The sequence below is a fragment of the Puma concolor genome, chromosome D1, assembly GCF_028749965.1.
Source record: "Puma concolor isolate L17-30 chromosome D1, mPumCon1.1.hap2, whole genome shotgun sequence".
Lineage (NCBI taxonomy): Eukaryota > Metazoa > Chordata > Mammalia > Carnivora > Felidae > Puma > Puma concolor.
This window is the reverse complement of record NC_141676.1, coordinates 4,680,122-4,706,859: the sequence shown is the minus strand read 5'-3', so window position 1 is coordinate 4,706,859 and position 26,738 is coordinate 4,680,122. Positions and strand designations below refer to the sequence as shown.

At 44.9% G+C, this 26,738-nt stretch overlaps 1 protein-coding gene across 11 annotated transcripts in view; it reads right to left on the bottom strand.

The window, feature by feature from the left end:
- CHKA (choline kinase alpha) overlaps positions 1 to 26,738 on the bottom strand; it is a 63,056-nt gene that overhangs the window by 29,015 nt on the left and 7,303 nt on the right. For all 11 annotated transcript variants that reach the window (XM_086676725.1, XM_086676726.1, XM_086676728.1 and 8 more), the window contains exon 2: positions 8,005 to 8,116. In XM_086676725.1, coding sequence (XP_086532851.1) covers positions 8,005 to 8,116 — 112 coding nt within the window. The remainder of the gene's footprint in view (positions 1 to 8,004; positions 8,117 to 26,738) is intronic.

The following is a 26,738-nucleotide window of genomic DNA, read 5'->3' as shown; positions in this document are numbered from 1 at the left end:
TAAATAAAAACGTTGAAAAAAAAAAAAAAAAGAAAGTGGCATGGAGTGGCACCCAGCTATTTGAATGTCATCTCTAAGACTAAAACATTTGTCTTTAAAGTATCTTTAGGGGCACCTGGGTAGCTCAAGTTAAGGGTCTGGTTAAGGGTCTGACTTCGGCTCAAAGTCACGATCTCACAGTTAGTAGGTTCAAGCCCCACGTCCAGCTCCGGGCTGACATCTCAGAGCCTGTAGCCTGCTTTGGATTCTGTGTCTCCCTCTTTCTCTGCCCCTCCCGTGCACTCACTCTCTCAAAAATAAACAAACATTAACCCCCAAAAAAAGTATCTTTAGAAGCCCAGCACGGGGGCGCCTGGGTGGCGCAGTCGGTTAAGCGTCTGACTTCAGCCAGGTCACGATCTCGCAGTCCGTGAGTTCGAGCCCCGCGTCAGGCTCTGGGCTGATGGCTCGGAGCCTGGAGCCTGTTTCCGATTCTGTGTCTCCCTCTCTCTCTGCCCCTCCCCCGTTCATGCTCTGTCTCTCTCTGTCCCAAAAATAAATAAACGTTGAAAAAAATTAAAAAAAAAAAAAAAAAAGAAGCCCAGCACGGCACAAGCTAGTTGCCAGGGGACAGCCTGGGAAAAGTGCTGAATCAGCTATATGAACGACATCTCATCAACAGTATAATGAACTGGAAAAGCCATTTAAGAAATCAAATCATCATCAATCGTAAATACTGTTATAAGGAGGAAGTAGCCACAGAAATAAAAAGATACAAAAAAGAGTGTTTTACAGAAACACAGAGGACAACTCTTCTTCTTACTAGCCCTTCTCCACCAAAAACTGAAACAAGAAACTACGCAGAGCACTCAGCTGGCTCTTTTGTTTTTATTTATTTTCAGCTGGCTCCTTTAAAGGTTCTGTACAAAAGAGTACGTTGGTTGTAGCCTTTTGATAACACTTTGGGACCCATAAATGAGAGACTGAGAAAGAATAATTCAGGAGCGCCTGGGTGGCTCAGCCGGTTAAGCGTCTGACTCTTGGTTTTTGACTCAGGTCATGATCTCGTGGTTCGTGAGCCTGCCTGGGATTCTCTCTCTTTCTCTCTCTCCCTCTCTCTCTCTGCCCCTCCCCTGCTCGTGCTCTCCATCTCTCAAAATAAACATGTTTATAATACTTATAAATGTTTTTATAAATTTATATAAATGTATATGTTTTTAAATAAATTTCTAAATATATCTATAAATGAATAAAATCTTAAAAAAAAATAAAGTATAGCCCATGTGATTACCTACTGAGCACATACGAATTATGAGAACTTAAAGAGACAAACGATTTTTAGCATTTTATGGTCTTCTCTAGCGCATCTTCAATTGCCCTGAGAGACACTCCAAAAGAATTCGATCTTCTGACTTTGTAAAATGGGATGGGATGACTTGAAGAATGTCAGTTGGAGACCAGACCCTCTAAGAAAGAGGCTCTCGGAAGGCACAAACCGGAGGACAGGCAAGGGGAAGACCGCGGAAGGCAGGCTCTTCCCAGGACCTCCTCAAAACTTACTTCTGATCCAGGGTAACCTGCTGCCCCCAGACCCCCCAGGCTTCCAAGCGCATTAGGCATAAGCACCCCAAGCGCTGACGTGTAATCCACATGCTTCCGCTTCCAGGAACAGCGCCCTTGCTTCCCCAGCCTGCAGGCGCCTCCCAAGGGCCCAGAGCTGCTGCTGATCCCCCCCACCAACCCCCGCCCCATAAAGGTGTGGGGGAGGGGAGGGCACTGCCTGATAAGGACAAAGAAGAAAGTCCGTTTCTAACTCCGACCAGAATATCAACAGAGCAAGGCGTTTCCAACAGAGCAGTATGCAGGAGGAAGCAGCTAAATACTTGAAGTGAGTTTCCAAGTCGAGGCCCATGAATGTCTACAATCACCCAGCCATTTTCTACTGAGGAAACAGAAGAGAGGGATTGGATTTGCCTGGGACAAAACAAAAACAAGCCCCCCCCCCCCCCCCGCCCCAAGAAACAAAGGCCATAGAGCCAATACATAACATTCTGAAATCTTCATCACTGCACTGTTCTAAGCCCAGCACAATCTGTAGCTGGTGCTACTTAACAAAAGCATTACAATTTTCTTTTTCAAAGGCATTTCTTGAAACCAAGAACTAAAAGAAAGAAATTAAAGCTGTAGAGAATGCTCCAACTTTCGGAGGACTCATACTATACCGTGCATCGGGTCTGTCACCTGGAAAGCAGACTGCTCCAGGCACGATCGCATGGGCAGCCTGCGGCAGAGAACACATAGGCACAGACAGCTCAAGTGGTACATCCCCCCCACGTGCCCTTCAAGCCACCCAACGCGCACATGCCTTCCCCAGGCGGGTGCGCTGTGCTCACGCCGTCGCTCCAGGGACCAGAAACCCGGACTGGCTTCGTGCTAGAAATCCCACACATTTAAGACCAGCAAGACAAAGACATGTTGCATACGTCAAAATCAGACACAGCACTCCGTGATTTCTTTAGTTATCAAAAGAAGGCACCAAAGCAGGTATGGAAGGGGCTACAGAGGGTGATCTGGCAACCACCCCTCAAGCATTAGCTGAAGAAATACTCGGTGAGACCAAATGGGAACACACGCTACTGGAAAAATGTACTTTGGAGAGGCAAGTCTCACCACCTTAGGGAGAAGTAAAATCACACCACAAAGTACGAGGTGGTTTTTCAGAAGCAGGGTAAAAACAAGTCAAACTCACGATAATCCTAATATAATGAGAAAAAAATACACAGAGTTCCCAGTGTCCAGTTACTGGCGACACGAGCTCTCACAGTCTCTTGGGACCAAGCAGGGCTCTTCGTGAGGGAACGTGAGTCGCACGGTCTTTGCACGATGCAACCCTCGTTCCGGGGAGAATTGTTTGCGAGCAATTTCTCAGCGGCCAATAGGTGACTGTGAACGATCTATGGGCTGTTCCCGTGTCGGGTGTTTCCCATATTCTATTGTGGTTTAATTTATATTTAAACTGGCATTAAGGGAAGACGACCTTCTGCTTTCTGGTTTTAAAACAGACCGTGTCCCAGATTGCACTCTTTTGAGTCATTAACACATATCTGCGTTGTGCCTTGATGCCTTTCATTTTATTATGGTTAGTACTCAAACAAGCATTAATATTAGCCTTCCCTCACTCAAAGAACACACAAAAACATTTTCCCAGACAACGCTCGAGGGATCTTTGATGTGTATCCCAGACGTTCATGCCTGTGAGACCGTTCAAAACGGCGAGGCCAAATCTCTCCATTCATGCACAGAAGGAACTGGCTCCACACAGAGTCGCTGTTCTGACCGAGGAAGGGACAAAGCAATCCCCTGAGACTTCTGCCAACTGGTACAGGTGACACTGAATGAACAATACGTACTGACATTTGTGTCTTCCACAATTCATGATAAATAAGCAAACGGGTTATTTGTAATCAGCCAAACTTGCTGCTTTGAAAAGGCCGCTGCTGGACGTTGCAGGGCTCGTGTTCCTTCCCAGTGTCAGAAAGGAAAAAAACCAAGTTACATTTATAGCCTGTGTCATCGTTTCAAGCTCCTTCTAGCAGTTACATCTCTTCCCACAATGGCAGTGGCTGAAGTGGTACTTCTGCCCAGCTTCTGTTAAACTATCCCACTTTGCTTCGGGGTAATTTTACAGAGGAATCCGGTTTTCACCGTCTGTGCCACTGAGGAGATCGCCCCATTGAAGTGAAAGCTAGGCCGTGCGAAACAGACCCTGAATTATATCGATTACATTGACAGGTGCTGTTTTAAGACCAGACCGATACTTTTATGCTCACAGTGTCTACGTTACAGAAACAGGGGCTGGGGGAGAGTGATGTCTGGGGACGGAAACTGTAGGCTTTGTGCCGCCTGAACCCCCACAAGCTGCACCAAAGATCAGTCGTGGCGCTGCTAGGATCTCAGACTTTCTGCAGCCCCAAGATGAAGAAAAATGGAAAAGCTGAGCAACATCAAATTATTTTAAGCCGGGTCACTTGCAAATAATAGTAAATGTAAATCAAAGAAATACTTCTACTTAATATTTGATTCTCAGAGGTAAAAAAAACTCAAAAGGGTATAAGGAGAAGGAGAAAGGGAAGGAAGGGACACACTCAACTCACCTGGCCCAGCGTGTCATTAAACAAAAAAGGACAGTCTGAGAAAACACACGGGACCATCATCACCTGTAGCTGTCAGTGAACGATTCGGAAGGAAGGAGCTTATACCAACCCGCCTCCAAGGATGCCGCAACTGTGTTTACGGCCGACCTCGGGGGTCCCGGATTATTTGCACACTGCACGTCCACGCACAGGCACGCGTGTGCTCTCCCCGCAGGCAGAGTACAGACGGGGAGAGCGCGACATTTGAGTTGTATGACATTTCTGTCTTTAATCGCTACATTTATGAGAGTAATGGCATTTGTTATTCAGGCGGGCTCGAGATTTGCTCAGCCACGTCTCTTCATCGATGCAAATCCTAACAAATCACTGTCAACGCTGGCAACTGCTTTGTTGGGGTGGGAACAGGAACCTCCTGGTAGACTCTACCTAACTGTCCTTCCACGACAGCGCCAGGTTCTTTCTGAAAAGCTGATCGGCGATAGGACTGAACCCACGCCCAGCAACAAAATAAATAAAGATACTTCACATCTGAGCTGAAAATACTGGAAAAGGTTTTTAGTTTGTGGTGAAGACCCTGGCACAACGTGGTGACAGCTCAGCTTCTGCGGCCCCGGGACCCAGCACCTGCTGCCTGGTTCGTGTCCCCCGGGCTCAAGCTCTGTCCCTACCCCCTTCTCTCTTGGACAGTCATTTCTCAGAGCCCCGGATTTGGTTCCCCCTGTTGTCAAGGTATTCAAATGACCAACACTTTAACAGTGGCCATTAATGTCTAAAATTCCACTGGCAACCAGTGCCCCCGCCAAAACCTGGGTTTTGGGAACCAAAAATATTTATATTTGAGGCTGTAGGTTTCATATTTTTAGTAAGCTTGAACTTCAACCAAAAAAGTGTTCCTGAAGTAAGGACTCAACCAAACGAGTATTTATGCTGAAAATGGGTTCTCTCCTATAATGCAAAGGAACAGCGTTTTTTCCAACAAAAATGAGATTACTGTCTAATAAGTCAATCGTGGGACTGTAAACACACATTTGCTGTCCAGTCAGTAAGCTGCTCACCTCCAGGTACAGCTTCTGCCCTGCATGGCGGATGCACCTTCAGGAACGGCAACTGGCATTTGCTGATAAGCATCATTAAGAAGCTAAATGTAGGGTGTCCCCCAGAAATTAGAATTATATGCAAAACATACTCCATTCTGTTAGTTTGGTAAGGATTAACTCCACTTTGAGTAGCTTTATTCTATTTATTTTGAGTTACCTAAGAGGTTTTTTATTTGTTTTTGTAAAAATGAATAGGAAAATAGAATTGTTAAAACAAATTCTATTTCCAGGGGTGCCTGGGTGGCTCTGTTGGTTGGGTGCTCGACTTCAGCTCAGATTATGATCTCACAGTTGGTGGGTTTGAGCCTTGCCTAGGGCTCTGTGCGAACAGCTCGGAACCTGGGGCCTGCTTCGGGTCCTCTGTCCCACTCTCTCTCTCTGCCCTTCCCCTGCTCACCTGCTCTCTCTCTCAAAAATAAACAGACATTAAAAAAAATATCTATTTCCAGACATTTCTATTGCATTTAAGTACTATAAGGCAGTAATTCTACACTGCCAAAATTTCAAACAGGACAAAATATTAACTACTGATAGTGAATCTTTATTAGGGGGAAGAGACAACTGCTCAGTTCCAGGCTGTGCTGTCGGTGGCTTTTACTAAGTTACCCATCAGATAACACAGCACATTCTAGAGCTGCGCTGTCCAACATGGTAGCCACAGCTAGGTGTGACCACTGTAATTTAAATTAATTAAATTTTAAAATTCCAAGCCTTGGTCACACTTGCCACATTTTCACATATTTGATAGCCACGTACGACCAGTGACCAGCAACCTAAACAGCACAGATCCCGAGCACTTCCCTCACCCCCGTCATCGAACTGCGGCTCCAGACAGAGCACAGAACCTGGCAACTGGCTCAGCCCAGCACCTGGAAGAGTGCATAGCACACGTTTAAAACACCCTTATTTAAGTTATAAATACAAATAAAAGCCTCATAAATCAGATTTAAACAACAGTCTATATCATACACAATTCCAGCAGCTGGTTATTAAAGTATTTTAGGGGCACCTGGGTGGCCCAGTCAGTTAAGCATCCAACTCTTGATTTCGGCTCAGGTCATGATCTCACAGCCCATGGGATCAAGCCGTGAACAGTCATGCTATTAGTGTGGAGCCTGCTTGGAATTCTCTCTTTCCCTCTCTCTCTCTCTGCCCCTCACCCACTTCTCTCTCTCTCTCTCAAAGCAAACATTTAAAAATATATATATGTGTATATATATATGTATATATATATACACATATATATATATTTTTAAGTATTTTAAAAGTGCAGCTTAAATGGAAGCACACAAATAAACAGAAATGGGACATAATGGTTAGAAAATGTGAAAGTCCCCCAAAGAAAAAATGGCTACAGATTGATTTCTTTAAAAGTACCAAAAGGGGGGCACCTGGGTGGCTCAGTCGGTTGAACATCTGACTTCGGCTCAGGTCATGATCTTGTGGCTTGTGAGTTTAAGCCCCACGTCGGGCTCTGTGCTGACAGCTCGGAGCCTGGAGCCTGGAGCCTGCTTCGGATTCTGTGTCTCCCTCTCTCTCTGCCCCTCCCCGCTCATGCTCTCTCTCTCAAAAATAAACAAAAATTAAGAAAAAATAAAAAAATAAAAACCAAAAGGACATCAACTGGGTTTTTCAAAAACTGTGCTTTAAAAGTACAACTTGATGAAATGAAAAACTCAGCTGGGTGGTCAACATTAGAACCCTGCTGCCTGTGTACTGTCAGTAAGGGGCCGGGGTCCGCTGTGTGCTCCATCACAAAGAGGCCTCAGATCTCCTTGGGTGAACACACACAACTTGAACATATCATCTGGCTTCCAACTTTCAGATCCTCAGCACTGCACAGCTTGAAAACGCTGAGGAAAAACTATCCAACAAAAAGGCTCGGTCACGTTATGACACAGAGTACCGATTTTAACTATAATATTTCTGAACGTTACAACCAAATTATTGTAGGCATGGACATAATCTGCTTATCAGATTGAATTGAGACTAGTCTCTTAAAACAATGAGAAAATTATTCCCCGTTTTATGATGATCAAAATAGGCCCTTTCAAAGAAAATTTAAATGGATATCAAAATTCTACCACAGAAATATAGCAAATGAACATCTGTGTGTATGGTCAGTAAAATGGTAAATTCAGAGTATAAATAGTAAAAAAAAAAAAAAAAAAAAAAGCCAGACATTTGGCGTCTCCTATAATCGGTTAAGACTATTCAAAAAATAAAGCACTTTAATTGAAAGCTAGATTCAATTTAGTAATACAAAAATTTAGAAAGATTATGAGTCTAACCAATTCAAAGTTTCAAAAAAATCCCGATGGAGGTAGTTAATAAATAGAGCTCCACTGAGATCACACTTTGTCCACTGGAACTCCCTTGTACCCGTAAAACCTTTTGGATATGTAATTTAAAACAATACCTTTCCACATTAGAATTTTACAACCCAGGTCTCAGCTAAAAATTTCAATGTGTGGAAAATCCAAGCATCATAACCACTACTAAAGATTTAACCAACATCATATTTCTTCTGGATATGAAGCTGAGAATATTTGTACTAGCATACTAATGAATTATAAGCAAAAACAGGAATTCAGAACATAACAGGATATAAGCAAAAAACCCAGTTGTGCAGCCGAATTAAAATAAAAGCAGTATGTAAAAAATAGTTTTAATAATACCATTCAAGTATTTAAAATCTCTTTCCAGGTCATTCAAGAGAGAGGATGAAAACTGTTCACAGGGCCCTCCCGACCCCACACAGCCTACAAACTCACCATCTTTAAAATCGCCCCGTACAGCCGCAGGAGCACTTTCCGAGGCTCGTCACCAATGGTGGCCACGGTGTCAGGTAAGGAGCACTGGAACAGCATGTTACTGAGGCCACCTCTGTTGGAAGTAAGAGGACAGTAAGCATCGGTATTTTCAAGGTCAGCTAAACCTTCTTGGGCAACTATGGATGAGAAATCGGGGTCCCACGGGAACGGTTCTCATCGAAGTCTCCACCAACTCTTAGGATACACGCGATATCAATGACAGGATCCATGGTTTTTAGACCAATTCAGTCATATTAAAAACAGACAAATTCCCAACTTATTCTTCTTAGATTAGCGCTGGGGGGGGGGGGGGGGAGTTTTGTCTAAACTGCATGTGTGCGCCTGCACACGGTCGGTGCCTCTAGGGAATGACCTGGATGGAAGAGAACCCCCTGCAGCACTGGGAATAGAGGAAATCCCAGATGTACTCTTTCAGGCCCATGTTCTTCCATGATCCAAAATTTCCATTATATTCCTACAACGAGCAGGTTAAAATCTCGGGGCAATACTTAAACCACCTCCCCCAGGACCTTCCACTTGAAGTATATGTAGTTTCATGTTCTTAAAAATCTCTCAACCGGGGGTACCCCGGGGGTGTCAGTCGGTTGAGTGTCTAGCTCTTGACTCCGGCTCAGGTCATGATCTCACAGTTTGTGAGTTCAAGCCCCACATCGGGCTCTGTGCTGACAGCTTGCAGCCTGGAGCCTGCTTGGAATTCTGTGTCTCCTTCTCTCTCTGCCCCTCTCCTGCTCGCGTTCTGTCTCTGTCTCTCTCTCTCTCTCACAAAAATAAACATTAAAAAAAATTTTCTTTTTTTTGATTTGCAACGTAACTGGTCCTTGGAGCACTCAGTGGAAATGGGAGATCTCAGTACCCTGAAACTTGCACTCTATGAGAGAGACAAGAAACAAGTCACAAGGGTCATTTAAAACAGGAAAGGAACTGCCTTTGGGACAACGCACCTGCCCAGGCTGGACATGATCAGGTACAGAAGCAGAAGGTTAGTGAACAGAGGAACCAAGCTCAATGAAGGAATACGAAATACAAGAAGCAACCCATTTGCAGCAGATGTCAGAGTCCCTCAGCCCTGGTTTTATCCACCTGGCAAATCTTAAGGAGCTATTCCGTGAGTACAGCCCTCTGCCGGAAGCCAGGGTAACATAAACCTCAACTGTGTTCTGGGCCTTGCCCTCAGGAAACATCCTCTCTAGCGAAGGAAGCAGACATAAAACTGTCCGAACTCAAAGTCACAGGGCAGTGCGGGAGGCTACATGCTGCAGCACGTCCACGCCTGCCTCGCAGAGGCTGCGGTATCTCGTGGCAGTAGGTGCAACTCTGGGAGGAAAAGTGACCAGCAGGCCAAACCACAGTTTCTAGAAGGATATCTCCTGGTCACAGGAGTCCCCAGCTCTCTCCCTGCTCCATCCATAAAAAGCCCAGTCAAGCTACGCTCCCCAAGTGAGGCCAGAACACAAACCTAATTTACACCATCATGTGCACAATTACACAGGTATTACGAGCATACAATGACCAGGGCTGCCAAGGGCTACAAGATACGGACCAGGAGGCCGCGTGGGGCGGAAAGAGAACGGGGAGAAAGTTTCATCTGGGGGTTCATGTTGGCAGATTGACGTTAACTAGCAATTTCGGAATTTCAGCTGTGGCATTCTCCTCCCTTTCCTCGGTAAGCAAAGCCAGATTTTAGGCAGGCAGCAACGCGCCTGCCACGAAGACCGTATTTACCAGCTGCCTTTACAGGTACGTGTGCCCATGCGACTGGGTGCTGACAAATACAGCATAAAAGGAGGTGTTTGTGCGACTTGTGGAGGTCACCTTAAAACACACGCACGGGCCTTGCCCCTTTCTCCCTGTCCTTTCTCCTGCCATCTGACACGGGCGACAGTGTGTCAAGTGGTAACTAAGCTCTGGTCTCTGAGTCCACATCTACCCTGCAGTTCTCCATCGTGGTGCCGGGCTGGGGCTCCACCGGTTACAAATCTCCTTTGCCAGCCGCTCCCAGTTAGGTCCGGCCAGCGGGGGTCCTGCAGGGAGGCAGGAAGGCAGGAGGAGGGAGATGTTGTGTCTGCCGGCTCTTCTTCTCCGAGCGTGGCAGGAGCAACAGCGGAAGCCCCGCTGCTTTCGCCAACACCGGCATCACCCAGGGTACCAGCTCGCAGGCCTGGGCCCCGGCTCCGGTGGGGGGGGGGGGGGGGCCTGCAAGTTCTCAGATGCCAGTAGCAGCCCAGCAGCGCCCTCTCCACGGGGGCTGGGGGTTCCAGCTTCAGGGTCTCGTAACCTCAACCTCTTCCTTCTGTCCCTCAGCCCAGGGAAGGGGCTGCTTCCTGCAGTTCTGTGTGCCACTGGGTCCCGTTTTTGCTTTTTGCGTTCTCCAATACCTGTTCAGCCGATTCCCAATTCCCTATATTAAATTCTCTATGTTGAAATGTCTAGTGTTGTTTCCGCTTTTCTTGCCGGGATCTCGCCAGGCACATACAGCCAGAGCTTTAGCAGTTTCTTGGATCACGTCCTAGGAATGGCGGAGTAGTTAGCTGCAAGGAACCCGCATCCCCATCAAGCCCACGGAGCTGCCACACCTGCCCAGCCTGTCCACCTTTGTGTCCCTTTACACAAAAGGGAAATAAATCTCTGTGTTAAGTCATTGTTACTCTGGGGTTTTCCGTTAGAAGCAGCTAAACCTAGTACCAACCGATCCAGCTGATCACACATCCGCTTAATCGTGCTCTCCCAATCTGGAAACTCCTTACTCTGCTAAAAACTACCTCCTTACGGTTTAAGACCAAGTTCAAAGCCCAACCTCCTCAAGAAGCTTTCCCCATCTTCGCTGCTAGCTCCTTGAAAGTAGGGGGAATATCTCTCTTCAATACTCAAGGCTAGTGACCCCAAATGGTCAGTGCTCAATAAAGCTTCTCTGAAGATGACAATAACCAACAGCACTCTTGTCCCACTGAGTGTCTCTTCTCCAACTCCCTCCTGTTATGTGCACTGTCCTACTAGGTCTAGTGGGTTAGGCGTGGCTCCCTGACTAATGAGACTGTAGGCCCCCTAAGAGACAGTCCTGGGAGAAGGCATCATGCTGCAAGAAAGACCACTGGCTTCAGAGCCAGGGCTTCAAATCCCAGTTCTGCCGCTTACTGTGGTAGCTGTGTGGTCTTGGGCACCTCGCTAAATCTCTCTGAGCCTCAGATTCACCCCTCTGTAAAAGACTTGCACTTTCTTTAGTCATTTTAAGAGCTCCATGGGGCACCTGGGTGGCTCAGTTGGTGAAGCGTCTGACTCTTGATGTTGGCTCAGGTCATGATCTCATAGTTTGTGAGTTCAAGCCCCACACTGGGTTCCATGTTGACAGTGTGGAGCCTGCTGGAGATTCTCTTTCTCCCTCTCTACCCCTTCCCCACGTGCTTTCTCTCTCAAAATAAATACACTTAAAAGAGAGAGAGAGAGAGAGCTTCTTGGGCTGCAGTGTTCAACAGGTGAGCTCAGTTCACTCTCCCTGCAGTCCTGCAGGGTAGATGCTGATCCTGCCGCCCATTCATAGATAGGGAGACCAAACAGAGTGGGGGAGCACCAGGTGTCATGCTAAGCACATAGTAGGTGCTGTGCCAGCCACACAATCCCAAGAGCCTTACATCAGGATGAATCTGTACAAACTTGCATAAAACAAAGGTCTTTGTTTCCTGTGGCTGCCGTAACATACGACCACACACTTCATGGCTTAAAACAACACAAACTTATCTTACAGTTCTGGAGTTCAGATGCTAGGAAATAGGTCTTATGTGGCTAAAATCAAGATGTCGGCAGGGCTGAATATCAAAGGGATATACCACATTCCAGGAAACACATACAAAATGACTAAAAACAGATTGAGCTAGTTGAATTTCAAAGGACAGTGTTACTGGGGGGAATGAGGAATCGGGTGTGTAACCCGGGGACAGAGTTTCAGACCAGGAAGATGAAAGTGTTCCTGGGGTGGGTAGGGGCGACAGCTGCACAACAGTGCAAGCATCCTTAATTCCACCGACTTGCACACTTGAAAATGGTTAAAAAGAGTAAATTTCATGCTGTGTATATTTCACCACAATGTTTTATTTTTTTAAAGCTTATTTAATTTCTCCGTCCAACACGGGGCTCAAACTCACAACCCCGAGGTCAAGAGTTGCACACTCTTGCAACTGAGCCAGCCAGGCACCCCTCACAATGTTTTTAAAAAGGAATGAAGTATTGACACCTGCTATGACATAAATGAATCTTAAACACATTATGCTCAGTGAAGGGTGCCTGGGTAGTTCAGTTGGTTGAGCGTCTGACTTCAGCTCAGGCCATAATCTAGCAGTTCATGAGTTCAAGCCCCGCACTGGGCTCTGTGCTGACGACTCAGAGCCTGGAGTCTGCTTTGGATTCTGTATCTCCCTCTCTCTCTGCCCCTCCCTGGCTCTCACTCTGTCTCTCTCAAAAATAAACATTTGAAAAAAAAAAACAAAACATTATGCTAGGTGAAAGAAACCAGTCACATATTATGTGATTCCATTCATACAAAATGTCCAGAACCAGGAAATTTATAGACAGAAAGTAGACCCGTGAGTGCCTAGGGCTGAAGGGGCCAGCGTTTCCGTCCAAGATGATGGAAAATGTTCTAAAATTGGCTGTGGGAGGGGCACCTGGGTGGCTCAGTCAGTTGAGCATCTGACTTCGGCTCAAGTCATGATCCCACGGTTCATGAGTTCAAGCCCCACATCAGGCACACTGCTGTCAGCAGAGAGCCCACTTCGGATCCTCTGTCCCTCTCTCCCCGTGCCCCCCCACCACCACCCCCTCCGCCCTGCTTGCAGTCTCTCAAAAGTGAATAAGACATTTTTTTAAAAGGTAGCTATTTTTACAAAGGACAATGGGATGACGGTTGCCCATACCTGCGAATATACCAACCGATACATATGCTTTGAATGGGTGAATTGTATGGTATGTGAACTATATGTCAATAAAGCACTTTTTGAAAAAGAAAAATGACTTTTTTCCTATGGAATGGTTTTCCCCTAACCAATTGAAAACTTGAATGTGTTTCTACAGAAACAATATTTCCCACATGTAAACAAAAGTCATATTTAAGAACTTTTTCAGTATCTTATTTAAGAGAAAACAATCATGAGTCCCTGGGAATCTTCACAAGAATAAAGACCTCTTTTCCCAAAAAGGCAAATCAGTTGCCACCCCAGTGAGGGAAGAAGACAGACCAGGTGAACCCAAGGCTCGGACTTCCCCCAAGTGAACCTTGAAGCACAGGGAAAGGTGTGGAGAGGATTGAGGGAGCCTTGACCTTTCTTCTCGACTCGGGGCAACGCCTCTAATGGGCAGCTTATCAGGACCGCCCTGCCACACAGGCTCCTGGCTACCAGGCGAGAGAACAGGCATTCCATCAGTTAAAAGCCCTCGTTTTCCTTCCTGTCACACACTCTTGAGACTTCAGTCAACAGCGGGAGCAAACAGATGAGCTACTGTTCTAAACTGTGTGGCTCATTTCAAAGTTTAATCCCGTACTCCTAGAGGAGGCAGGCCAGCCAGCTGGGCCAGAAACAAGCCCACAACCTGGAAACCCTTCATCTCCTGAATTATCTGCAGCCCCTGTTGCTCAATAGGCTGTAGCGGGAGGAAGTAAACCGTTGGTTATTTTGTAGTGACTAGCAAGATAAAGGAAACAAGGTCATTACCATGGATGACCCAAACTGGGAGAAACCACGTAGACAAAAACTCAGTTACCAACGGAGCCAAACAACACGACCAGGAACAAGAAGATATGTTGGGAAGATATGCCCTAGACATGGTAGCAAGACTACAGCAGCCCCATGACCGTGTAATTTGTCAAGATATTCTCCAAAGTAAAATCCCAGAAACTCTCAAGGGTTCAAACAAGTGGCAGAACAGCTTTATGAGAAACACACGTGTCATAGTCGAACTCTCGGGACACTCAAGTAAGCAAAAATATCAAATCAAACAAAACGAACACATTCATCTCACAGTCGACACATGGAAGCAACCCACAGCAGGTAGCAACCTGGACGGCGCCGCTGGCGGGCACCCTCACCAGGCCGCGTGCCCGTAACCCATCCTTTGCGCAGGCCTCTGACACAGAGCCGACGGACTAACGGGTGGAACAAAGTGCTTAAATCAGACATTAAAATAACCATCTCAATTTCTCTTGATATACAGCTAATCAAGAAACAACTTACAACGAAGAACAGTGACTTCTCTAATGGCAGCACACGTGGAAACGAAAAGGATAGAAAAGCCACGCAGTAACAAAGCAAAGAAACCCCCACCAAGCTGAAGCCCGATGGCTAAGGGGTTTCTGTGCTAAAGAAAGTAGTTTGTGAAAACAAAGCCACACAGCAGCCCCTTTCTAGAAAGCAGCGCTGTGCTGCTTCCATCACACTGGCTCTGAAGGTCGACCTCCCCACCACAAGCAATAAAGAACTCAGGTGACCTGGGCATGTTTTTAAAGATGCAGGTTTTATCAGTGTCACCGGACCAACTAAAGGAGGCTGCTTATGACGTGCAGTAAATTGTGTTTCTTTCGGATTTCAGAATTCGTGTTCCAAAAAATGTTAATACGGATCTTAAAGACTCCCAAAATAAGAAATATAACAAGTTACCCAAAGTCTATCATTCGAACATGACGACTTTGAACATTCTGGGTTGTTGTTTTGTTTTTTAAGTAGGCTCCGTGCCCAACATGGGGCGTGAACTCAGGATCCTGAGATCAAGAGTCACATGCTCTATCCACCGAGCCAGCCAGGCGCCCCTCCACATTCTGGGTTTTTTATTTGCCATTTTCCTAAGCTCCTCTTTTCCTACTTCTTTCTTGTTGTTAAAATTTGGACCACACTCTAATGTTCCTTTTCCATTTATATTACGAACATTTTCCATCAATTCATCATTAAAAACACAATTTTTAATCGTGCATACAATTTCATCTTAAAGACTGAGCATGGTTTATTTAGCCAAGGGCGGACTGCTGGAGACGGCGGGCTTCTACGTAACTGTTTACTTCTATTCATAACTCTATAGTATGGACACCTGTACATCAACCTTCACGCACAATCTGACGAGACCCTTTAGTTACAGCTGGCTTTTCTGGGTCAAAGGACACTAACATCTTAAAATTCTTGCTGCCCATTGCCAAAGTATCCTACATATAAGCCACTCACTCGTCCTCGCCTTTTAGCACATCACAACTCCTGCCTCAGTCTTGACTGACTTATCAATGAAAAATTGATATATCAAAATATTACTTTCTAGAGACATCAATTTGCTAGTGAGAACTTTTTTTTTAAGGCTACAATATACAGGAAGTTAACAAAGGCTATGAAAAATTTTAAAGTTAAAAAACTTGCACAGGAAATATTTGTAGGTACATCAATACAGACAAAAAAAGTTATTAAATAAACTATAAAACATGCTGAGAGCTAGCAGCTTTATTTAAATGACTTCTTGGCAACAAGCATCAATGATTTTCCCCCAAACTGACAAATGTCAATTCATTACTCTCCCCAGAAAGCCATAAAATTAATTGCACTAACCACTGTGAGGAGAAGAGAAAATCAGAAAATGTAAACTAGCAGTTAATCTAAAAATTTAGTTGCTCAGAAATGGGTCAAAGATACTATGTCACAGTAGGCAACATACTAATCAACAATTACTTTTTTTTATCAACAATTATTAAAAAGAGCCTTGAGAAACCCTACAAAACCATTTCAAAACAGAAACCACTCCACGTGACACTAACATCTGATACCTGTTGCTACTCGCTCTCAAAGTGCCTTATGGCAAAAAACATCAACCATGCCCTCTTAGCATGAAAGGTCTTCCTGACATAGAAAGAAGCCTAATGGCAACAGGTTGCATGTAGTCAGATATGAACCACAATATCCCCAAACACACACGATTGCTAATTCTCCTACATGTCAGCTATTCTATTACAACTCCACCTACCACAAAAAATACTCTAATGCTTGGGGCGCCTGGGTGGCTCAGTTGGTTAAGCGTCCAACTTCGGCTCCAGTCATGATCTCACAGTTTGTGGGTTCAAGCCCTGCGTTGGGCTCTGTGCTGATGGCTCGGAGCCTGGAGCCTGCTTCGGATTCTGTGTCTCCCTCTCTCTCTGCCCCTCCCCTGCTCGTGCTCAGTCTCTCTCTGTCTCAAAAATAAATAAAACATTTAAAAAAAATTTTTTTTTAACACTCTAATGCTTTAGCACTTAAACCACACAGGTTATATAAGATTTCAATTATAAAGACCTGATCTTTAGATCACAATCTTATTTCAGGATGAAACAAAGAGAATTTTAACACCAATTCAGAATGATGGTTATTTCTGGGCAAAGGAAGGAACCTGAGGCCAATTAAGCAGAGTGTTCCAATTTGATAAAGTTCCTCTACTTTTGAATTCTTTACTACTTTCTAAATGTTTGTAATTTTTAATTAAGAGCTTATGTCACATACTTCATGGCATCTAATACACAATCAACAGCATACACTGTAACAAACTCTTCTCAAAAAATCAGTTGGCAATTTAGGGTATATATAAAACCAAGACCGTAGGTAGCAGGAAAACATGGTGCTGGTAAAGATCACAACGGGTCAAAGCAACAACAATCTTGGGTATCCTCTCAATCACAATGGAGAATATCTGTTGGGGTCTATGGAGATTCTCTTTGACAGAGGCTTCAAAAGATCGGTGACATCTTCAAAAGGTTAAATATCAAGTCACCACCTGACCCAGCCATTCCACTCCTAAGACATATACACCCAAAAGAACTGAAAACATATGTCCTCACAAAAACTGTACACGATGTCCCCAATAGCCAAAAAATGGAAAAACTCAAATGTCTACCCACTGATGAATGAATAAACGAGCTGTGGAATATCATGCAACAGAATATTATTCAACCACAAAAAGGAACAAAGTAGTGATACATGCTACAACATGAACAAACACTGAAAACATTATACTAAGTGAAAGAAACGGTCACAAAGTCCACACATGTTGTAGGACACTACCTGTCCATAAGATGTTAAATAGATTAGTGGTTGTCAGGAGCTAAGAAGGGGAGCATGGAGAGAGACTGCTGTAATGGTACAGGATTTATTTCTGGGGTGATGAAAATGTTCTGAAAAGACAGTGATGACTGAACCCTTTAAAAATACTAAAAACCACTGAACTGTGCAATTTAAAAGGGTGCACTTTATGGTATCCTAACAAAGCTGTTATTTTTCTCTTTAAACCAGTGATAACCAACTTGCCTTAAGTAGTTCACTGTGGACCGAACATTCATGGATTTACCTGAACCATCCTCTTAATATTAAACTTCTGTGTCTTAACTACGGCCACCATCATTTGGTTAAAATCTGCTCCCAATGACTGAACACTTCCAGGGGAACTGGAAGACCCTAAGAGCAATCAAGCTCTGGTTTTCGGATCTGGAAAAAGAAACATCAGTAAGAGCTGCAGAATGAGAAAGTTACCCAGTTTCCGGAAACCTCTCCACGGCTGTTCTGAGTCCCAGCTTCACATGTCCATTCTTACTCTTGCCCCACCACTACTACCAGGGGTCCTTTCCTCTCTGGGCCTGGCCAGATACTTCTTTTCTCCTCCCCACAGATCTTTTTTGCCACTTTTCCTTCCTCCCTTCAAGTCTGAGGCCAGTAGGAGAGGACTCTCACACAGACACAGAACCCACCACCTTCTCTTCTCCCCCTCTCCCACTGCCGGGGTTCCGCCGTCCTGGCACCCAGGACACTGTAAAAACAGTCAAGAGAAACATTCCAGAATAAAGTCCAGGGAATGGAAGTTTGCTAACACCCACCGCTCTTGCCCTTTGCCCTCCTCCTACAGACTCCCATGCTGTCCGCACTCTCCTGGCTTTTCAAAGTCTTTAACTTCTGCCTTAGTAGCTATGGCCGTCTCCCCCCGAGGGGGCTTCCGCAGCGCATCACGCTGAATTCTGCCACTGAGCCAGCTGGCCAAATACAAAGGCAGGAAAAGGAAGAGAGTCAGACAGGAAGACTCCGAAAAGACGGCATTTTCAATAGCACATGGGCAGGGAAAAGTCAAACTACGACCATTACTTTAGGCACGAGTTGCCTGCCCACTGATCATACACACGCCCTGCAGAACCCTAGGCTTCTTTATTCACAGTCCACAAATGGACAAAGGGCCACCCATACACCAGATCTGTCTGCAGTTTTCATTAGTGACGTGGGGTCCCTGAAAAGGGTCAGAGACACCTGCAAGATTCTTGGGCTTCCCCACATGCCCCTGCTCTCAACGTACACAAATGTCACCTGGTCCCGGACTGTAAGAGGATGTATGCCTGCACAGGTTTCTAACGCTCCGGCGTATCTGATTGGATGTGAGGGTGGCAATATCTTTTGGTCATTACCGATCTCAAACACAGGACCGAGCAACACACTCACGGTCATCCAGAGTCCTTGGATACTTGCGCACATACCTGACAAGCAATGGGTGCTGTCATACGGAGCCACTGATCACAAAAAATCTGGGCGATAACAGGGACAGGAGAACATAACCTCCTGCCAAAACCGAAGTGCATATCTGAGTGAATATTAGGAAGAACCATCACACTGTGTGGGAACTGCAATGGGAAGGAGACTAGAAGATCAGACAGGAGGCTGATTATTAACACTATTAATTAACACTTTAACTTCCAGCAAACTACTCGACCTCTCTGGGACCCCGGGGCTAAGAACGCCTCTCTCCTAGGACCGCTACCCAGATTAACTGAGATGAATGTGATCAATATAGTATCTGGCAATAGTAGGCACTTAATACATGCAATCTTTTTATTAGAGTGATTACCTTAGAAAACAGAAGCTCTGGTATTTGAACTATCATGAAAATATCAGAATAATATTTAAGTTAAAATACAACATCATGTCCCTACTTAAAAGAATAAGACAGCTCAATAAATACCAATATAAAACAATCTCTGAGATATCGTGCTGCTCTCAGCACACAAAAAAAGGTGCTCTATTGTAAGTTCACATTTTTTTTTTTATTGTAAGTTTTAAAGAAGAGGAGGAGGCTACATATTCGTAGCCCCCTGCACACTGCCTGGCCCAGAGCAGCTCTCAATATTTGTTGAAAGAATGAGTACACCCAAATATACTAACACATGTGAAGCATCTCTCTGGAAGAATGTTTAAGAACCTAAGAACGTTGCTTGCCTCGAGAGAGGAGCACTGGGGCCAGAGGCGACAGAAAGAATTACGGCACACCCCTTCATGTCTGAATTTGAAAACCAGTACGCAGATTACCTACTCAAAAAAAAATTTTTTTTTAACAACATGAACAAAAATAACCCGGGGCGCCTGGGTGGCGCAGTCGGTTAAGCGTCCGACTTCAGCCAGGTCACGATCTCGCGGTCCGTGAGTTCGAGCCCCGCGTCGGGCTCTGGGCTGATGGCTCAGAGCCTGGAGCCTGTTTCCGATTCTGTGTCTCCCTCTCTCTCTGCCCCTCGCCCGTTCATGCTCTGTCTCTCTCTGTCCCAAAAATAAATAAACGTTGAAAAAAAAAATTAAAAAAAAAAATAACCCTTGTTCTTTCCCATTGTCTTCTGTAATCACTTCACAAAGAAAAGGAATGCTCAGGGAGGGAGCTAGCCCACTTGATTGAATTTCCTGGTTAATCATCAAGTAGGTACGAAGAAGTATCATCCTAACCATAAGACAATTACAGGTTAACGGAACATTCTTGTTGAAAATCTAAAATTCCTTCATACCTCCCTCCATTCCTGCCTTAAATATAACTTGCAAATATGATGTAGCTATTAACGATCTGAGCCCCTTGCTGATCTAAACATGAAATATCACTGCAGAACTAGAGAGGCAAGAACAACAAGGGAACTCAGACCTGAGTGGCTTCCAAAGCACAACAGGGAATGTTTTTAACTCTTAGATAATCTTGCATCTTCTTACTTTTACATTTTCTTTTAAAAGAATAAGATAAACAAGTCACCGAAATGAAAAGTATAGCAGAGAATACAGAGTCAATAATATTATAATAACATTTTTTAGTGACAGATGGAGACCACACCTATCATGGTGAGCACTGAATAATGTGCACAATTGTTGAATCTTACGTTGTACACCTGAAACTAATATAACCCTATATGTTAATTATACTTCAATAAAAAACAAAACTTTTTCATAAAAGAAAAGAGTGTTAAAGCAGAAGAACCCAGGGATACCATTTAAACCATAACTTCTCAAACTCTCCCATCAAAGTGTTTCGAATGCCAGGTAAGAAACACGTTTGCTTTCTCATAAGTGCAAACTTTTATATACATATCCAGGCAGCATTTTCTCTTCTGCTCCATAATATACCATTTTTCTGTTTTAACAAACACAGCTGGTCAATGCAAACTACTCTCTGAATCTGTTAATACCATTAGCTTTCTGGGGAGATTTATAAGATTACACGGTGGCCGGAGTACTAACATAGGTATTCTAGTTTGATAAGCACAAGTCTAACCCTTTACTTGATTTTATGGACAAGAGAGTAGTTAAAAAAAAAAAAAAAGAAGAATAAGGAAAATTTTCAGTAAATTGGGCCCCAGCTCATTGAGCTTTTACTGCAAACTTCGTGCCTCATGTCACATAACAGATAATATTCTGGGTGCTTTTCAGGATTGTTATGCCCAGGCCTCCTTTTCAGCCCTGCATTTCCTGATGGCCTTTAACAAAGACTAAATGTTTTTTATCCATTATCTATAATAAGAGCTCATTTGCTTCTTGATTAATTTTCCAACCCTCAACTTCAGAGAACTAGATATTTTTCTCTCCCAACTTGTCTTTCTCTACATCAGCTCCATTGTTCCAGAGCTGGTAGCACACCCCTTTCCAACAGAAGTCTAGGCTGCTAGACAGTAAAGCAGCTCAGGGAAATTTATATGTTACCTACACCCCGGGGCAAGTCCGCAAAACCCCAAAACCCAGCAGTGCACAAAATAAATCAAGTTCCTCTTAATTTGCTACTAGGCCCTCACCATTCAAACAGGCTACTCTAACATGTAGCCATAAAGCACAATTAATTCCCAGACGTAATATACTGGCAAAGTGTAAATCGTCAAGGAAGGGGAGAGAAAATGGACACTTCTCCACTACGAGGTAAATGAGACAAGGCCACTGACGTCACCATTTGGGGCACAGCTGTTTTTCACCTGAGAGGCCAGCGGTGGCCGAAGTGCTCCCCTTTGAAACACAGGGAACGGGGTGCCTGGGTGGCTCAGTCGGTTGGGCGTCCGACTTCGGCTCAGGTCATGATCTCGCGGTCCGTGAGTTCGAGCCCCGCGTCGGGCTCTGTGCTGACAGCTCGGAGCCTGGAGCCTGTTTCGGATTCTGTGTCTCCCTCTCTCTGACCCTCCCCCATTCATGCTCTGTCTCTCTCTGTCTCAAAAATAAATAAAGGTTAAAAAAAAAAAAAATTTAAAGAAACACAGGGAACACGTCGCTTGAAGTGACCCAACCATAAGAGGAAGCAAAGGAAGGCGGCTACTGCTGCCACAGCTGGAAAGTTACCCCTCTGCTTTCTACTGTCCGGACTGTCACGTGGGACAGGACAGTGCCGCCCGTAAACTCCTCACCCCCTCTCCAGGCATAAAGTGACAGGAGCGAGCTGTCATCTTGGTTCCACAGCACAAACAGAGGAAACAAAGGCCACTTCGCAAATCTGTCCAGACTTTCCACCCACCTTGCCAAAAACATCGAATGCTACCATCAGGTGTTGGCCACGAAAACTGTTATTCAAGTTTGGTTGCTCTGTAAAGTTCACATAGCGTGTTAAATACACTCTACATGTGAAAGGAAGTCAGGGGGTGTCTGCACATGACTCTTGATGTCACAATTGTGAGTTCGAGCCCCACACTGGGTGTAGAAATTACTTAAAATAATAAAATGGAGGAGGAGGAGGGAGGGGGGAGGAGGGGAAGAAGAGAAAGAAGAGGAGGAGGAGGAGGAAGAGGAGGAGGAAGAAGAAGAAGGAGGAGGAGGAGGAGGAGGAAGGGGCCCCTGGGTGGCTCAGTTGGTGGCTCACCAATTCTTGGTGTGGCTCAGGTCATGATCTCACAGTTCATGGGTTCAAGCCCCATGTTGGGCTCTGCACTAACAATGCGGAGACTGCTTGGGACCCTCTCTCCCTCTCTCTCTCTCTGCCCTTTCCCTGCTCCTGCTCGCTCCCTCTTTCTTTTCTTCAAAATAAATAAACATCTAAAAAAAAAAAGGAGAAATCATAAACAAAATTGCTAATAAAAATAAATAAAAGGAAGACAGACTGGAGTCAATGAGATCATCAAAACTTTCTCAGCCCCAGGGAAAAAGCTTAACAGTCCAGTAGATGTGATTTATTTGGGCTGCATCATGTGACCCATTTTAACACATCAGCATCAGGAAGCTGGCATACCTAGTACAGATTTGGGCACTTGGCGAATGTCACATCCCGAGATTCAAGTACCAGTTTGTAGGTTAAGAAGTAGCTGGGGAGGGGCGCCTGGGTGGCTCAGTCGGTTGTGTGTCCGACTTCAGCTCAGGTCAGGATCTCACAGTCTGTGACTTTGAGTCCCCCGTCAGGCTCTGTGCTGAGAGCTCAGAGCCTGGAGCCTGCTTCAGGTTCAGTGTCTCCCCCTTTCTCTGCCCCTCCCCTACTCATGCTCTTTGTCTCAAAAATGAATAAAAATTAAAAAAAAAAATTTAAAAAGAAGTAGTTGGGAGATTTTGCTGAAGAACAAATTTTAACTACAAGTTATAAGGCAAACATATAAGAGAGAGCTTCTGAGCTAGTCTCTGCATTTGCATCTAGGAGTGGCTTCAATGTTTTCGACTCTTTATGCTACAGAGTGTATTCTTCTAAAATTTTGGAGTATAATCACTTCGCTAGATAGGGTTTATTGTGTAATACAGCTTTTATTTTAGGAACACATTTTTAAATAGCTTTAAAACTGGCTCGCATCCTTTATTTGTAGACTTAGCAGGTCTCAAAGAGGTCACTTAATTCCTATTTTATTCCACAGCAGTCTAAGAAGGAAAATTCCATGCTACAGTGATACAACTTAGTGGAGTGCCCAAAGTCTTGAAATATGACATTCCTAATGGCAAACATCTACATACCTTTTTTTTCCAATTTTTCAACAGCCATTTTTTTAAGTTTTTATTTTTTATTTTTATTTTTTCAGTAGGCTCTAAGCTCAGCATGGAGACCAACACGGGGCTGGAACTCATACCCGTGAGATCAAGACTTGGGCTGAGATCAAGATTTGGGTGCTTCACCTTACTGAGCCACCCAGGCGCCCCTTTTTTCTTCTTCATTTTTAGTAATCCCTACACTCAACGCAGGGCTTGAATTTACAACCCTGAAGTCAACGGTTTCCGTAGTGTAGTGGTTTTCACGTTCGCCTGACAACCCTGAAATCAAGAGCCGGCCAGGCACCCCTATTTTTTTCCAATCTTTAAATTGTGATAAAATACACATATCAATTTACCACCTTAACCGTTTTTAAGTGCACAGTTCAGTGGCATTAAGTGTATTCACACTGTTTTTGCAAACACCACCACCATTTGTCTCCACAACTCTTTTTATCTTGCAAAACTGAAACTGAGCCATTGGGCACTAGCACTCCATTCTCCCCCCACCCCACCCCCCCCCCCCGCCCCCGGCCGCCACCATCTACTCTGTGTGTATGAATATGACTACGCTAGAGGTCTCACAGAAGTCGGATCGTACAATATAGGTCTTTTTTGTGACTGGCAAGCATTTCACTCAGCATGTCCTCAAGGTTAATCCCTGTGGTAGCATGTGTCAGAACCTCCTTCTTTTAGGGGCGCCTGGGTGGCTCGGTTGGTTGAGTGTCCAACTCTTCATTTAGGCTCAGGTCATGATCCCAGGGTCATGGGACCAAACGGAGTATGGAGCCTGCTTAAGCTTCTCTCTCTCCCTCTGCCCTTCTCCCCGGCTCGAGTGTGCGCTTTCTCTCAAATTAAAAAAAAAAAAAGACTCTCTTTAAGGTTAACAAATATTCCATTGTATGTAAATGGAACATTTTGCTAATCCATTCATCCATCAAAAACATCTGTATATCTTTAATTGTTTGGAAAAGGATTCATATTCAGGTGTATCAGCTCAATGTTCAGGGAATGATCAACCCAAGAACCTGCCTGCTCCAGAGAAATCTTGAACAAAAGATTTTCACCTGCTAAACTAAGATGGGGCGTTATCTGATCCGCACCTAACCAACCGTATTTTGCTAAAAAGCAAAAAAGCTCCTGAAATGTCTGCAAATTATCCACAAGTAACTAGGCGTCAAGTCCAGCACGCAGACTCAGTCTCCCTGGGGCTCGCCGCCTGGAAACAAAAGGTTTCACTTTTTCTCAAAGTCAAATGACTGGGGGGCAAGGGGGGGCGGAATTCAAACACAACCACTATCTCCACAGAGAAAGGACTGGCAAGAACAAAGGACTGGATACATAGAAAATAGAAGACAGTGAAATACCAAAACAGCCAATGAATTTGGAGCACAAACGGAATAAGGAAAAAAAAGGGGGGGGGGGGGTGGATTTTTGCAAAACTTCTGACCATCTAAAACTCAACTTGAAATAATCATAGCTCAGGTGGAGGGGGAAAAAAAAACAAAACTAGAGTGAAATGCCAGCATCAGTGTGTGGTAATCAGGAACAGATGCCTTAACCCCGAGCCTGGAGGCAGAGTTAAGAGAACAGCCTTTGACCTTGGTGAGCTGCTGGCTCCCAGACAGCTGTGTGGCCTTGGGCAAGTTACTCGATGCCTTTTAAGCCTGTCTTCTCACCATAAAATAATGCAGGAGCATCTGATAGGGGTTTTTGTGATGATCAGGTAATGCCAGCTGCTCACCAGGAGCAATGGTAAAGCAAAGGTGCATGTGTTAAGAGTGGGCCAAACGGATGAAAGAGGAAAGCTGGTCTTCAGCCTCGCATTCCAAGGGCTGTTCAACCTTGGCAATGTTGACACTTGGGGTCTGAGAATCCTCTGCTGGAGGAAAAGGAGGGGTTGTCCTTTGTACTGTAAGATGGTTAGCGGTATCCCTGCTCTCCACCCACTACATCCCCTTAGTGCCACCACCACAACCACCACCCAATCGTGGTAATCCACATGTCCCACAGAAAGGGTTCCTAAAACACCGATTTTTTTTTAAGTTCACTTATTTATTGTGAGAAAGACAGCGGACAGAGGAGGGGCAGAGAGAAAGGGAGAGCGAGAGAATCCCAAGCAGGCACCGCACTGTCAGTGCACAGCCCGACGTGGGGCTCGAACCCACGAACCGTGAGATCGTGAACTGAGCCGAAACCAAGAGTCAGATGCTTAACTGACTGAGCCACCCAGGCGCCCCCCCCAAAATACCCATTTCAAGCCAGTATTCTTTTTTTTTTTTTTTTTAACCTTTATTGATTTTTGAGACAGAGAGAGAGCATGAACGAGGGAGGTTCAGAGAGAGAGGGAGACACAGAATTGAAACAGGCTCCAGGCTCTGAGCTGTCAGCACAGAGCCTGATGTGGGGCTCGAACTCACAGACTGTGAGATCATGACCTGAGTCGAAGTCGGATGCTCAACCGACTGAGCCACCCAGGCGCCCCTCAAGCCACTATTCTTAGCATCCTTGGAAGGTAGCATGCTTCTTCCTGCTCTTCTCACCAGAGAGGTTCTTGCACCTTGCAGAGTTCAGGGGTGCTGCCACTTTCTCCACAAAGGGCTCCCACATCACTCCTAGCTCACATGGACCTCCCAGGCCTTATTGTCTTACTGTTTCATCATCAGCCCCTGGGTCACTGGGACACTGAACAGAAAAAGCACCGGCCACAGTGAGATGTGTAAATATGTTATGAATGACCAGGAGTGGCGCCTGGCTGGCTCAGTCAGTAGAACATACAACTCTTGACCTCGGGGGCTGTGAGTGTAAGCCCCAGGTTGGGTACAGAGCTTGCTTACACACATGCATAACTTATGAAAGACATGTACAGTACAACCTCGTTGTGGATACAAAACAGACCCCTGAAAAGCTAAAGACAAGGGCTGTCCAAGGGCAGGACAAGATTCTCCGCCAGCTGATAGAGGATGGTGAGATAGTGGAGGGGGCTAGGCTGGCTGCCAGGGTTCCACTGCAGGCAAAAACCCAGAAGGAGAACATGGGCATCGGTATCAGAGCTGGACAAGCTAAGAGGCTAGACTGAAAAAAAAAAAAAAAAAAAAAAAAATCCTGGAACTAATAAGAATTATAGCAAGGTTGCAGGATACAACGTTAACATAAAAGTCAATCAGTGTCCCCTATACTAGCAATGAACAAGTACAAATTAAAATCAAAAACCTATTCTCACATACATCAGCAACCAAAAAATGAAACACTGAAGTATAAATGTAACAAAATACGAACAAGATCTATAAGAAGAAAAATACAAACCTCTAATGAAAAATATCAAAGAACTAAATAAAATGAACAAATATCCCATGCCCATGGATAGGAAGACTCGATATTGCCAAGATGTCAATTCTTCCCTACTTGTGTAGATCCAACGAATCCCAATCAAAATCCCAATGTTGGCAAACTGACTCTGGAGTTTACGTGGAGGGGCGAAACACCCAGAAT